Source organism: Scophthalmus maximus, chromosome 20 (genome assembly GCF_022379125.1).
Source record: "Scophthalmus maximus strain ysfricsl-2021 chromosome 20, ASM2237912v1, whole genome shotgun sequence".
Taxonomy (NCBI): Eukaryota; Metazoa; Chordata; class Actinopteri; order Pleuronectiformes; family Scophthalmidae; genus Scophthalmus; species Scophthalmus maximus.
This window is the reverse complement of record NC_061534.1, coordinates 2,724,667-2,739,222: the sequence shown is the minus strand read 5'-3', so window position 1 is coordinate 2,739,222 and position 14,556 is coordinate 2,724,667. Positions and strand designations below refer to the sequence as shown.

The 14,556-nt window shown below is 47.1% G+C and overlaps 1 protein-coding gene across 3 annotated transcripts in view; it reads right to left on the bottom strand.

Moving 5' to 3' along the window:
- Nucleotides 1-722: 722 nt before the first annotated feature.
- cacna1bb (calcium channel, voltage-dependent, N type, alpha 1B subunit, b) overlaps nt 723-14,556 on the bottom strand; it is a 104,444-nt gene continuing 90,610 nt past the window's right edge. For all 3 annotated transcript variants that reach the window (XM_035608192.2, XM_035608193.2, XM_035608194.2), the window contains 11 exons: nt 14,157-14,253; nt 11,260-11,365; nt 10,980-11,087; nt 10,347-10,456; nt 10,010-10,191; nt 9,735-9,864; nt 9,519-9,629; nt 7,495-7,533; nt 5,745-5,982; nt 4,870-5,093; nt 723-3,935 (listed from right to left, as the gene is read on the bottom strand). In XM_035608192.2, coding sequence (XP_035464085.2) covers nt 3,351-3,935; nt 4,870-5,093; nt 5,745-5,982; nt 7,495-7,533; nt 9,519-9,629; nt 9,735-9,864; nt 10,010-10,191; nt 10,347-10,456; nt 10,980-11,087; nt 11,260-11,365; nt 14,157-14,253 — 1,930 coding nt within the window. In that variant the 3' untranslated portion in view covers nt 723-3,350. The remainder of the gene's footprint in view (nt 3,936-4,869; nt 5,094-5,744; nt 5,983-7,494; nt 7,534-9,518; nt 9,630-9,734; nt 9,865-10,009; nt 10,192-10,346; nt 10,457-10,979; nt 11,088-11,259; nt 11,366-14,156; nt 14,254-14,556) is intronic.

The window sequence follows — 14,556 nt, the reverse complement described above, 5'->3', positions numbered from 1 at the left end:
TCAGAGAATTTATAAAAACGTCCACTCTCACAGCTCCCAGGTTGTGTAGGGGGCGCTGACGAGGTAGTCCAGAAAGAGCGTTGGTCTACGGAGCTGTAGCCCAAAAACGTAACAAAACGTTTGGAGTTCTTCCAAATTTTCTTCATGTTTTCGACATTAGGGTTAGAAACAATAGAAATAAAGTGCAATTAAATTGGATCTGCAGCTTTTCCCTTAGTAGTCAAATACCGTTCTGTAGGTTTTTGTGACATCACGCGCCACAGGACACTTTACGGCATTCGCCATTTTGATTTCGCGGTTTTGGTTTTCGTGTGAATGTGGAACATAGCGCAACTATAGCCAACTTTGCACTTGGCGGTGAAACACAATAACAGCTAGCTCGTCGTTTCCACTTCCTTCACTTACCTCGTCGTCTCCGGGCGCCATCGAGGACGGTGGCGTCCCGTCGCTATCAGTCCGTAAAATCTCTAACTGACCAATCGGCATGCATGAGCACAATGCTACAGTGTAGTGGCAGGGGCAAGAATCGCCGTCCCTGTAAGAAAAATAAATCAAGATTTTGGTATTTTTTTGATTAAAATTTTGATATATAATCAATACTTTATTTTCTGTCATGAAAAAAGTTTTTCTCCATTCACTCCAATTCATTGAGGACTAACTCGATTTCATACACAAAACCCAACATGACACTTCAATATTAATATTCACAAGTCTACCTCATGTCATTTCATAATCATACCTCTTTATTCAAGGACTTATTATATTCATACAAAATCTATAGGTAGAGTCCAAATGACCGTGGGAGAGACGGTCAAGTCACAGATCAGGCAGCGAAGGATTCGAACCAAAGTCCAGAAACTCTTTTTCCAGAGCCTCGTTTCCACTTTGGCGGTTCTGTGATAAAATCTTATTCGAGCTTCTTTTTTTTCTTCTTCTTCTTCTTTCCTTTACCTGAAACTGACACGTGTGTATTTTAGAGACTCCGAGAAATACAACCAGGAAACAAATTGTACAAATCGTGGACTTGATGAAGTCAAACAGTGACTCTTTTTTTTTTTCTTTTTCTTCTTGACATGCACATTTTCTTTTTCCAGAACATGCAAACAGGACATGTCCAGTAGGGGGCAGCAGCCACTCAGACGACTGTCAGAGCTGGAAACTTCCCTGTTTGGGCTTGATAAAAAAAATCTTTCTTTTTAAATCTTCTGTAGAACAAGAATCTCTGTTCCAATGTGGCAACGTACAGAAACGCTTTAAGACAACGGGAAGACGAGCCGAGTCGTGTTTCTCCTCTCAGACGCTCGATCACACGGGGGAGAACAGATGTGAGACCACAGGAAGTGAATCATAACACCAGGAAATCATCAGACTCAGGGTCAAATCATATTTGCAAATCATTTTACACCTGCCTAGAGATTAGAGTCTGTTCTTTTTGATCTAATCTGTACTTTTATGAAAATTAAAATGACATAGTAAGAGGTTATCCTCTAAAAAGTTTCCACACAAATCTACAATCTATTAAATTAATAAAACATTTTGCAACCTGCGGCCGAAATCAAAATAAAATCTGTGCGAATATGGTCTAACTCATAAATCTTGGAATGAACGAGCCTTTTTAGTTTAAAAAATTCATATTTGTGTCAGAACTGACGAGCTTCCAGTCGAGCGGCACAGACGGGGGGGGGGGGGGGGGATGGCTTCGCTCTTTTTTTTTTCTATCTTTGTAGATAAATCCTGCAAGTTATGCCGACTGGGAATGTGTCGTGTTGGTCATGCAGTCAACTCCCCAACCTCAGAAAAGAAAAGAAGGCCCTGTGTGTGTGTGTGTGTGTGTTGTGTGTGTGGGCTTCAATACCATTTGTGCCTGTCCGTGTCAACTGTACATCATATAACATATTTACAATTTACAACTCGTCACACGTTGAAACGTTTCGAATTTGGTCGCGGCCGCACCAGAGCCTGAACCTGGAGGTTCTCGGAGGAGGTTAAAGCTACAGGGGCCGGGGAAGTGTCGTCTCGTTGCATAGCCCTACGTTTGAGTCAACAGTCAGCAGCGGCAACAACAACCACACAACTCGCTGTGTTACCTGTGAACACACACACACACGCACACACGCACACACGCACACACACACACACACGCACACACACACACACACACAGGTAACCTCGCCGGCGCAGCCTCACACAACACTGCTCTCATCGGGAAGAGGTGAGAAGAACTCGGGGGCCGAGCATGGCGGCGACGCGACGTGCCACTGGAGGCGGGTGTTTTTTCTGAGAAATATTCTTTTTTTTAAAATGGCACTTTCCTCCACTCAGAGACGAGTTCCACCGACGGACTGGCAGTATATTTGAAAAGAGAAAAAGGCAAATACTGTTACCACACATCCTTTACGCAAAAGTACGGACACTATATTCATCTTTCTTGGGGCATGCACTACATCGCTCACTCCGCATCTTCCACCCGGATTCACCGACCACGAGATTTAGTGCAAAAAATAATGTTGATGATTTTTTTTGCATTCTCTCCTTTGTACCAGATTCAAAACAGGAGCTTTGTTCCTTTTCCTCATTGTTTTCCCGTACGTCCATCTCAATACACCCTGGGGAAAAACGAGGCACTTGGTATATTCCGCCACGAAGTGTCAGAAGAAGAGTGGATCTAGTCCCCGAGCGTCTACATCTGGGACGGTTTACAAAGAGAAAAGACAACGGGTCGTTAAAACTCTCCTCGTTGTTCTGACTGATCCCCTCGATTGAATTTGGTGTTTTTTTTCGTGTCACGTTAATTACCGGGTAAATTTACGACCTCAAATAAATCACTTCTGGTTTTGTTGGAATCTCGTGATCAACCTGAAACGAAAAGGGGGAAAAGGGAGGTGAAATCATTTGGCGGTAGCATCAATATGATCAAGTTATAACTCTCGTCCAACCAACGTGGCAAAACTTGAACGAAAGGCAAACGCAACAACAAGAGCATCAGTGTCGTGCAGCAGGAAACCCCGGGGGCGAGGCGTCGCTCTGAAACACACGCGCTTCATCCTTTTCTACGAATGAGGAGGATTTGGGCTTTTTGTCTTCTGCTCCAACACTGACTTTACTGGCCAAGGCGAGAATACTTCAGGGTCTTCACGTGTGCTATAGTTTCAGTGCAAGTCAAGGGGGGTTACAAAAAGTCATCGGTGTCTTTTTTCTTTTGAGTTAGTTGTATAAAAAAAAGGAGAGTAACACTACTGGAATGATTTCCGATCCCCTCTTACAGCACTTCCCTTCTGGACCCTCCCGACGCTGTACAACACCGACGCCCCGCCCCGTTCGCCGCGATCCTTCCAAAGCGTTGGACCATGTTAGCACCAGTCCTCCTCCTCCCTCTCCCTGAGACTTCCTGCTCCCCTGCCCCCGGGCCCAGACCCAGAGTGGACCCCGAGGGTGAAGTGGTACCCGTTCGGCACCGCCGCCGCCGCCGCCGCTCGGCCCTGCGCTGTGACGGGCGCCGCCGCAGTTGCGTGTGAAGCAGAGGCAGTGGTTGAGGCGGTGGTTCTGGCGGCGCGGCCTCCTCCTCCTCCTCCTCCGTGGCTGCTCACAGCGTCCTGGAAGTCCTCCGTCTCCTCGAGGAGGGCCCGTTGAGAAGCGTCCCGCTGCTGCCGGTTCAAATTAGGGTCCGAGCTGATGCGGGCGACCGGCGTCGGGGACTCGCCGTGGTCCCCGAATAAGCGGTCGTGCTCCGAAAGGCCACGGCTGAAGCGAGTCTGGTGTCCCGTCGCGGTGCTGCTGCCGGCGCCGGGCGGGACAGCTGAGGAGTTGGCGGTCTTGTAGGCCACGGCGGGGCGAGGGGTGAGGGGCGTCTGCGGCAGCTGCCTGCGGCCGCGGCCCGGCGTGCTCGTGCCAGAGGGGAGCGGCACGGCGCCGGCCTTGACCACACTGCTACCATGCTGATGAAACAGAGTATATGAGTTATGGCAGGTCAGTGTGAAGGAAGCAGAATAGTTATAGTTATAGTTATAAGATCCTCAACAAAACGAGACACTTTTCATCACAACATTGGGCCTCATGCAAGAACATTTCCGTATTCTTATCCTAAATTTCTCTTACATGTGTTTGCACTGTGAGTCCGTACGAACAGGCCAAGTCGGATTCATAAAACGATTCCATCTTCACAATCGTAAACATGATGCGTATTTGAGCGAGAAATACGAAGAAAATCAGTGAATGCGGGAAGTTCTCCAAAAATCCTGAGTATGCACAATTTAAGAACAAATCTTTTCATACTAATGGTTCTTGGATTTCGTGCTACGGTATTTCGTGCTACGGTATTTCGTGTTAAGGTATTTCGTGCTAACATATTTCGTGCTACAATATGTCAAGCTAAGATATTTCGTGCTACGGTATTTCGTGTTATGGTATTTCGTGTTAAGGTGTTTCGTGTTAAGGTATTTCGTGCTTACATATTTCGTGCTACAATATTTCAAGCTAAGATATTTCGTGCTACGGTATTTCGTGTTATGGTATTTCGTGTTAAGGTGTTTCGTGCTATGGTATTTCGTGCTATGGTATTTTGTGTTAAGGTATTTCGTGTTAAGGTATTTCGTGCTATGGTATTTCGTGTTAAGGTATTTCGTTTTAAGGTATTTCGTGTTAAGGTATTTCGTGTTAAGGTATTTCGTGTTAAGGTATTTCGTGTTAAGGTATTTCGTGTTAAGGTATTTCGTGTTACGGTATTTCGTGTTAAGGTATTTCGTGTTAAGGTATTTCGTGTTAAGGTATTCCTTCCCTTGTTGTGTTGCCTCTTCACACATGGATTTTGGTATGAAACCATTGACTTGGGAGGATAAAGAGCGACTCAAGTGAAGAGGGAGGCCCACTCACGTGTTTGAGCAGAACGGCGTCCGGCCCGTCGCCGGGCGACGTGGACCTGCTGGGCCCGGCCGACCTGGCGTGACACTGCTCCCTGCTGCCGTAGCGCTCGCACGAGTAGTAGCGCTGCTTCTCCCCGGCCGAGGAGTGGTGCCTCCGCTCGTGAGGCCGGCTGCGGTCGCGCTCCCTCGCTCGCTCCCGGGACAAACCTTCGGCTGACGGGTCGGTGAACGAATCTGGACGACGAAACCATCATCAGATAAAAACGAGGAAAGGGCAGCTGTCGCTTCTATGATCTCGCCCTCTCTACTGGATGCAGAAATAACTTCAATCCATCGTATATGTCAATGTGTTTTTTGAAATGTGAAATACTTTCTCATCACACCTTTTAATCAAAGGCAAGCGACTGATCTACTGTGCGTGTCTCTGTGTCTCTGTGTCTCTGTGTCTCTCTCCAGACCTTTGGTGTCGCACATAAAGCGAAGCACTGTGGGTGGAATAACTTTTCTTCGGCGCTGGAATAATTCCAGTTCTCAGATTAAAACTGCGATGACAGAAACACAAGAAGCCCATTCATCATCATCCCCATGAGGAGGAGGAGGAGACGGCCGCCGTCTTTCTCTCTGGTGCCGCTTGTCTCCGTTTCATACTGTAGATGTACAGTAGAGACGTCTGATATCTCACCAGAGGAAAACCCATAAATCTGTGCCTCTTATCTCAGCACTAAAGCCGAGCTGCCGCCCTCCAGTGTCTTTTTCAGTTGTATGTATGAGTTTGGGGACAGTACAGACATCCTCAGCACTCGCTAGAGAACTCAATCGAAACTCTACGAAAAGCTGAAAGAAAGCCCTTCAAATCAAATTCTATATCTCTGTTGTGCGTCTCACCGACGGTGCTGGACGGCTGCACTGATCCAGCTCTGTCCAGCGACTTCTGCTTCTTGTCCTTGTCCTTGTCCCTGCGTCGGTGGCAGCGGTGGTGGTGGTGGTGGTGGTGGGCTCTGTCCTGGGCCGGGCCGGGCCGCTCCAGGTCGTACTCCCTCAGCCCGGCCGCCTCCTGGCGGTGGTGGTGGTGCGGCGTCAGCGAGGACGCCGAGCGTCTTATAGGACTGAGGTCGACGATCGGCTGCGAGGAGGAGGAGGAGGAGGAGGAAGGTGGAGAGAGGAGAGGCGTGATGAGGGAGCAGAGCAGAGACGCACCCGTGGTGGATCGCCACGACACGACAACATGACACGGCCGGTTGGACGGCAACCTCTGAGTCTTAAGACTTCTTCTTCTCCAAGAACAGTGTGAGCAAGGTTTGAGAAGAATGAATAAACCAATACTTCTTGTTACGGAAGTCACACAGTTTGTAAGTTAGCAGGCGTCTCTGCTGGTGAGCAAAGAAGAGGTGGGGTGCTGCCACTGGCCTCTTCTAACCGTTGGAAAGAAGTGGAATGTTTTCATCTCTCTGTTTTGGTCCTGATGGGAATATCTGGCTCTTTAGCCCCTTTTTTTAAAACAATAATATCGAATCACTTCATTGTTTGAGGACGTTGACATTCACCCCACCTGATGCTTATCTTACAGACCGGTACAGCTATCGGGTGACAGACTGATGGGACAGGGAGCTGGGACAGGGAGTTGGGACAGCAGCTACAGACACACCGCCCCCTCCTGGTGACTTAGTAGAACATGAGTCCATGTTCATTTCCAAATGTAAAAGTGTTAGACTGGATTCATGACTGGTAGGATGTACAGTGTCAGGTATTATAAGCTTTTGTTTACCCACTAGATAATAATCAATATGTTTTTGTTGTCATTATTAGATCAGATGTTGGGGTGTTGGTGCTGTTCCTCTTGTCTCTACCTCACAGTCGGGACCCGTAGCTACAGTCAAGAGATAAAAACATCACAATACTGCAGAAAAATATTCATGTTACCACAAAGTTTTGAATCTAGATACGCAGTCTTAAAATCTTACCTCTTAGATAGCTGCCATTAAGTCATCATAATTCCCCTTATATCTTTCACATTAGTGAAAGAGTGTTGAGACGAGGGGCGGTAAAAGATTCGCGAGATAAATCTGACTTCTTTTCTTTTACTTTTCTTATTCGATGTTTGGGAAAAAAAAATAAGATTTTAAGACTGAGAGAAAACACCAAACGACAGATTTTCAGTGGTGTGGTTAAAAAAAAAAGAAAATACGTTATTTCAAAGCAGGGAAGCAGCTGTGCTCTGCCTGCCTTGTTTTCACCGTCACACACCGACTACACACTACTACAACTACTACACAATGAAACACACACACCATCACATTTTGACCAAAGTGTCGTATTTGCCCTGCTGCAGTTAATGGTGGAGAAGCAGGACAGAGCTCTGACGCACCCGGATACACATGTGAATAGTTTTTTCCAGGGTTATGATGATGATGTGTGCGCATGTCAAATTAAATTTGCATGTAATGTGTCCGTCAGCTTTAGCATGGGGATGACCAGTGTGTACAGTGTACTGTGTGTGTGTGTACAGTAGGAGGGTCGCTTTGTAGAGCACATGGAGGCAAACACAGACATGAGAGAAGGAGAAGAAGAGAAGGAGGGGAAGAGGAAGAGGAAGAGTAGGAAAAAAAAGAGAGGTGGCACAACAGGTGGTACATACTGCCAGGTGGGTCCCAGGGGCGTGGCGAGGGTGGATCCGCTGTCAGACAGCACACACAAGAGGGAGGTGGGCAAAACATTAGCAGTGGGCAAGTTGAACAACAGGAAACAGGGAAGACAGAAGAGGAAGAGGAGGAGGAGGAGGAGGAGGAGACCGGTTTTATTCTGTATTTTTATACTACTGACAACAACAAAAATATATATCATCAAGACGAAAACCAACAAAGAGTTGATCAAATGTATTTTGACATAATCCCACACACACACACACACACACAGACACACACACACACACACACAGACACACACACACACACACACACAGACACACACACACACACACACACACACAGACACACACACACACACACACAGACACACACACACACACACACACACACACACACACACACACACACACACACACACACACACACACACACACAAACACACACACATCATCCCGCTGCTGGAAATACTCACACGACTCACTACACATTCACTGTGTCCGCCACAGAAAATAATCCCCAGATAATTACTACGGTGACCATCTGGTTCAGGAAATCTTGAGCCTTTTTTTAAATAATGAAGCTATGTAATATATTTAGAAGTGTATTTCAATGATAATAAAATTATTATAATTGTTATAATAACTTCAAATTTTTTACCCAAGTCCGTTTGTTAGGAAAACAACAACAAAAAGTTAATATTTGTTTAAATATATATTAAAAATAAATAAATGAATATAATAATAATTATAGTAAAAATAAATAAATATTAAAATAAATATTAAAATAATAATGTAAAAAACTGCTACTTGGGGATAATGAAACTAGTGGTCAATCTTTGTGAAAAGATGGGTTAGTTTTATACTACTATACATTTAAAAAATATATATATATTAAAAATATGTACGTCATGGAAAGAACCAGGTGAGTGTGTTTGAGGGGTGTAAGAAACAAAAAATAAACTGATAAAAATAGAAGTCATGAAAATGCATGTAAACTGAATTTTTGTGAAATGAAAAACTGGAGTGATGAATCAACAAGTGATTCGATTCATTCAAAGCTGATTTGATTACAACAGTTGTGACACGATGAAAATACAATGTAAACATACAAATACATACATAAATTGATTCAATATGGTTCCGTTTTCGTCACATCACAGCTGTTTTAATCAAATGTGCTAATTTTCTTTCACCCCTCATGAGTGAGTGAGTGAGTGAGTGAGTGAGTGAGTGAGTGAGTGAGTGAGTGAGTCAGTGAGTGAGTGAGTGAGTGAGTGAGTGAGTGAGTCAGTGAGTGAGTGAGTGAGTGAGTGAGTGAGTCAGTGAGTGAGTCAGTGAGTGAGTGAGTGAGTGAGTGAGTGAGTCAGTGAGTGAGTGAGTGAGTGAGTGAGTGAGTCAGTGAGTGAGTCAGTGAGTGAGTCAGTGAGTGAGTGAGTGAGTGAGTGAGTGAGTGAGTGAGTGAGTCAGTGAGTGAGTGAGTGAGTGAGTGAGTGAGTGAGTGAGTCAGTGAGTGAGTGAGTGAGTGAGTGAGTGAGTGAGTGAGTGAGTGAGTCAGTGAGTGAGTGAGTGAGTGAGTGAGTGAGTGAGTGAGTCAGTGAGTGAGTCAGTGAGTGAGTGAGTGAGTGAGTGAGTGAGTCAGTGAGTGAGTCAGTGAGTGAGTGAGTGAGTGAGTGAGTGAGTGAGTGAGTCGCCACGGACAGAGAAGGGAAGTCAGAAAATTACAACACAATTGTTGGTTTCGGTCTTTTCGTGGGATTTGCTGACAATAATAAAAATATAGAATAATTCCAGGTTCATCCTGTAGAGAGAGCGAGAGAGTGAGAGATCAAAATGCAACGGAAACATACGTGAACGTGAGGAAAGCACATGTTACGTGTTGTGGGACAGAGAGGTGACACAGTCCAGGACACTCGGACAGAAAAAATCATTTGACATGAAATCCATATGCAGCAGAAGAGAGAGATATTGTTTTTTCTTTCTGTGAGCTGAGGAAGCAGAAGCCCTGAAGGCCTTACGTAGTACTCAGCATTGAGCCGGGGGAGGGAGGCGGCCCGGGAGTGGCCCTCCAGACTGGGATATTCCTCCGAGTCGGAAATGTTCTCCACCTGTTTCAGTTCAACCAACTCCTGACGGGGGGAAAAAAGAAACAAGAGGACTCGTGTATGGATCAGATTTGTAGGATATAACATATGAATTAGACGGCGGGAGTTTTCTGTGGTGTGTTTTTGTACCTGAGGTCTGGTGGAGTACGTCACGTCCTCCGACTGGCCCCTCTGGAGCTTCCTCCGACCCGTGGGCCTCTGCGTTGCCTGGGAGACGTCTCCGGACTGGGAGTGTTTGATGGCACTTCTCTGGTTTACTCTGGAATCAAACATTCAAGAGCTCCGACTGTAATATTGGCACTTTTTTATCAAATCGTTGTCGGATCAGAAAAAGGAGTCAGATATGTCACAAACAACAGCTCCTCCTTAGGCCGGAGAGATTTATTTTACCGTACAAAACTCACATCGTGTCCCTGTTTATCGGGGCGGCGGCTGTGGTGATGGTGGCGCTGGTGGGCGGGGCCTCTGGCTTGGCGTCCGCCTGCGGCTGGGGTGGGAGGGGCTGCTTGGGGCTGCAGGCCGGCGGCTCCACGTGCTGCAGGTGCGTGAGCGGCAGCACGGGACGGAACAGCGTCCCCAGTTTACTCTGCGGGAAACAGATCGACATGAACCGACACGGACGATTGGACCTGAGCAGAAAGACGTGTACGCGTTCTACGATCTCCTGAGAGGGAAAACAAGTGAAATCATCTGCTCTTATTTCTTTCATTAGAGTTTATTGTTTTGTCAACGCGCTTGTACCTGGTGTCCTCCGGCCGGGTTCTGCTGCTGGAGTCTCTTGGCACGATTTTGCTTGTAGAAGTCGAAGATCATGAAAGCTGCGTAGACTTTCCCCACAGTCAGCTCGTTGTCTGGAGGAGGAGGAGAGAGCAGACAGAGATACAGTTCCCCCATCGTGGCAGTAGGTGGCGCCAGACGAGCGGCAAAAGTACAACTCAAGAGACGGACACGTGAGCAACATGTGTCTGGTCAGTGTGGGCGTGATCACACTGCGTCTTCTGTATCATGAAGACATTAGTTTGTTGTTGATCAAACAAAACTTGAAAGAAAACACAATTATGCATATTTCTGCATCTTCTGACAATTCTTAAGAGTCTAGAAAATTGGTGACGTGTTGATTTTTTAAGAGACAAACTAAATGATCGGAAACTTGAAGCCCAATTACATAACAAGTATAATCAAATCTCCACCATACCAATACATTTTAAGTTATTAACGAGTCCTAAAAGCATTTTCTATATCCTTAAAAAAAAAAGTCGCATTATTTTCATTAGTTTCCAACACAAGAAACTTCCAAAAATGGAAGAATACTCTGGAAGAAAAAAAAACAAAAATCAAAAAAACAACTTGTTTCCGAGAAGAACTGCAGCTCACACTTGTGCGGCGTCACCAGCAGGTCGACGGTCTTCTGCGACAGGTTGGGCCAGACTCTGCTGATCTCCCGCTTCAGGTCGGCGTCGCACAAACGCTGCGCCAGGACCCCTGGGAGACGCACACACACACACACACACACACACACACACACACACACGCACACACACACACACACACACACACTGTCACGTCAAATCTGCACAACCAGTATTCACGTTAACATCGGCAAAAAAAAAAGGCCGTCAGTGCGGCCGCGAGGGGGATTCTGGATTTTTCTCACCGGACGCCAGTTTGATCTCCAGGGCCGTGCGGATCAGGGCCATGAGCGTGGAGGTGAACTGGACCGTGTTGTCGTCCGCGATGGGCATGTTCATCCTCACCAGCCGCTGAGAGGGGGAGAGTGAGTGCGTTTATTAAGTGTCACATGGACTTTATCAGTATAATACGCTGTTATTAAGGAATCATTCATTTCACAGTATGTTATATAAAACTTGTAAAGCGTGGAAACATCTAGAATAAATCCATCCCATGCAGGACTGGGGATTATGAATTATTCATACACACACACACATACATGCATGATTAGTGCAACACGTTCACGTAAGACATGAACTGGAAGTAGAAGCTGCTAATTTGTTAGCTGATGGTTTCCATTTTCTCAAAACAGAGATGAAGAAATACACATTTAAAAAGTATAAGAATTACTCTGGGATCATAACAGGACAGATGAAGAGATGGAGAGACGTGAGGGGGGGCGAGTGCACTTCACTGGAAATCTGAGCAACGAGCAAGTGAAGACGCGGACAGACAAAGATACAGACGGAGGAGTTAAAGAAAGGAGAAGATATTCCCAAGACGAGGTCAAAGAGAGATCGTTCAGAGGAGAGAGTGAAGCCTGAAGACAGATTATAAAACTACAGGGACAACTGTGATGACGGAGTGAAGATGTGTTCACGAGGGAGGGCATGATTACTGACAGAAGGAGTGGGTGGAGGGAAAAGAAAATATAGAAGAAAACGGATGGAGGGGGGGTGAAATGTCAGCCTCGCCCTCAAGTGCACCGCTGCTCTCTCCGTGTCTTTGTCCGCGTCTTTCCCTGTCGATTCACAAAAAACACGAGTTATATTTGGAGCCGAGCGCGAGCGCGCCACCGCCCAGACATGTGGAACCCGGGGGGGGTGAACGAGGGCAGAGGGGCCGCGGGGGTTCTGAACCTGATTCGTGTTGACAGCTGTGCATGCACCGGATCCACTCACATCAAGTGTGCGCGCCGAGGGATTGGCAGCCGGACCACAGGGGGGAAGTACAGTACCTGAGGAATGTCCAACTGTACGGTTTCACTCCCACTTCACTACCACTGCTGGGCCGACATATAACGTGCTGGGAAACAGAAAACTGTCCGGAGGGTTCGCAGATCTAAAGGGGCAGCGATTTTGGAGAAAGCTTGTTTCTTTCTTTGATGTTGTTGTGATTTATCCTGCTCCGCCCTGATCTATTTCAATGTGTTTTGCGCTACGTGGCCCTGCAGCAGACGAACGGAGTGTGCAACAAACCCTTAGAGAGCGGGAAAAGGTCACAGAGATGCACAGGTGAAAAGAAAACAACAACAACAACAACAACAACAACAACAACAAGACGAGAGCAGGTCAAAAGACTCCGACTGTGACACACTGACAGAAGCCTGAAGATGTTTGACAGGTGGAGTCAGCAGAGGCTGCAGGAGGAGGAGGAGGAGGAGGAGGAGGAGGAAGGAGGATGGAGGAGGAAGGAGGGGGAGGGGGAGGAGGAGGAGGAGGAGGAGGAGGAGGAGGAGGAGGAGGAGGAGGAAGGAGGATGGAGGAGGAAGGAGGGGGAGGAGGAGGAGGAGGAGGAAGAGGAGGAGGAGGAAGGAGGATGGAGAAGGGGGAAGAGGAGGAGGAAGAAGGAGGATGGAGGAGGAGGAGGAAGAAGGAGGAGGAGGAGGAAGGAGGATGGAGGAGGAGGAGGAGGAAGGAGGATGGAGGAGGAAGGAGGAAGGAGGAGGAGGAGGAGGAGGAGGAGGAGGGGGAGGAGGAGGAGGAAGAAGGAGGATGGAGGAGGAGGAGGAGGAAGGAGGAGGAGGATGGAGGAGGAGGAAGGAGGAGGAGGAGGAGGAGGAGGAGGAGTGATTCTACCTTGTAGGCGACTCGGGACGGACATTTCTTTCCCAAACCTAGCGGAGGCGACATGTCGCGGAGCATCTTGTACATGTCGCGGAAAGTCATGCGACCGCTTCCCCCGGGGGAAAAGACGGTGTGATGGGCCAATGGAGGGAGGAGATGGAGGTTACCCAGATGAGGAAGTGAGGGGTGGGGTTCAAGAGAAGTAAGGGAGGGGAAAAATAAAGAAACAGAAATCCTTGTTAGTAAGATTTCCAGGAGATGGTGATCTGAAATGCCAATCGCAGCTGGATTTACAGATTCAGGAAATGGATCCCAGAGGACGGAGGAGGAAGAGGAGGAAGAGGAGGAGGAGGAGGAGGAGGACGCTCCGCGGGATTCCCTGGTACAGAGACGCCAGACGGGACTGAAGAGAGTGTGTTATGTTAAAGGAATGCTCCGCCCAAAATCTCTCTTTCGTGCATCAAACGCGGTCACTGAGTGTGACCTAAAGAATCAGTTGAATAAGTTTCTCCCAGTAAGATTACATATATTATACATAAGTCGTATAGTCGTCAGAAAGGCAGCTTGATAAAGTTAAAGTGGATTATACTGCAGTCTCACTACACTCGTCCATGCTTTCAGACGCGACCAGACAGCATAGGGGTTATTTTTGGCGGAGTATCCCTTTACGATGCCCCTCTGTGCGTGCATGCTAAGAAGAGACATCGGCAGGTAACCCAGGCGGAAACAATGCTCTCACTTCACTTCACCTCGCCGCTCGCCTTTCACTCCCCTGCTCATAAGCAGGGAGAATCTCAGGCATCAGACTGACTTGCGGGAGCATTGTTTCCCTGCACTCGCCACTGGTTACCCGCCGGCTTGGTTGGGCGGAGGATGGATGCACGTGTTTTGTATGCATGTGGTCGTGTGGTCGGGGTCATTCTCTTGTCTCTGGCGCCGCCGCAGGGGAATGAGAGCAGACATTGACAGTCCGAAACCATCACGGCCCCTTTGGACGAGACAAACCAATCCAGAGGGACCGCGTGGGAGTGCAAACCTTATAAGCCACCCTGTTAGGACACTTCTTCCCCAGACCCAGAGGAGGGGAGATAAAGCGTAACAATTTGTACATGTCCTGATAGCAAATCCTCCCGCTGAAAAAGAGACGAGACATGTTCCAGAGGTTAGTTGGTCACATTCATCTGTAATATTCCGTCCGAGGGTAATAACGTTCAGGGAGACATCAACACGAGAATACACACAAACATTCTATTTTTTTCTTTTTGACTCAATTTGTGGATTTGTTGTTGCTCAATTTTTCGAATATTGAAATATTTCATTTTTTCCTGTTTGACTGTTTTTTTCTGTACCTGTCTCCATAATGTCAGGGATGAAATTCTGGTGGAACAATTCAAATCCTTCGTTTGTGACTTTGCCGTAAAAGTAGTCAGGTTATG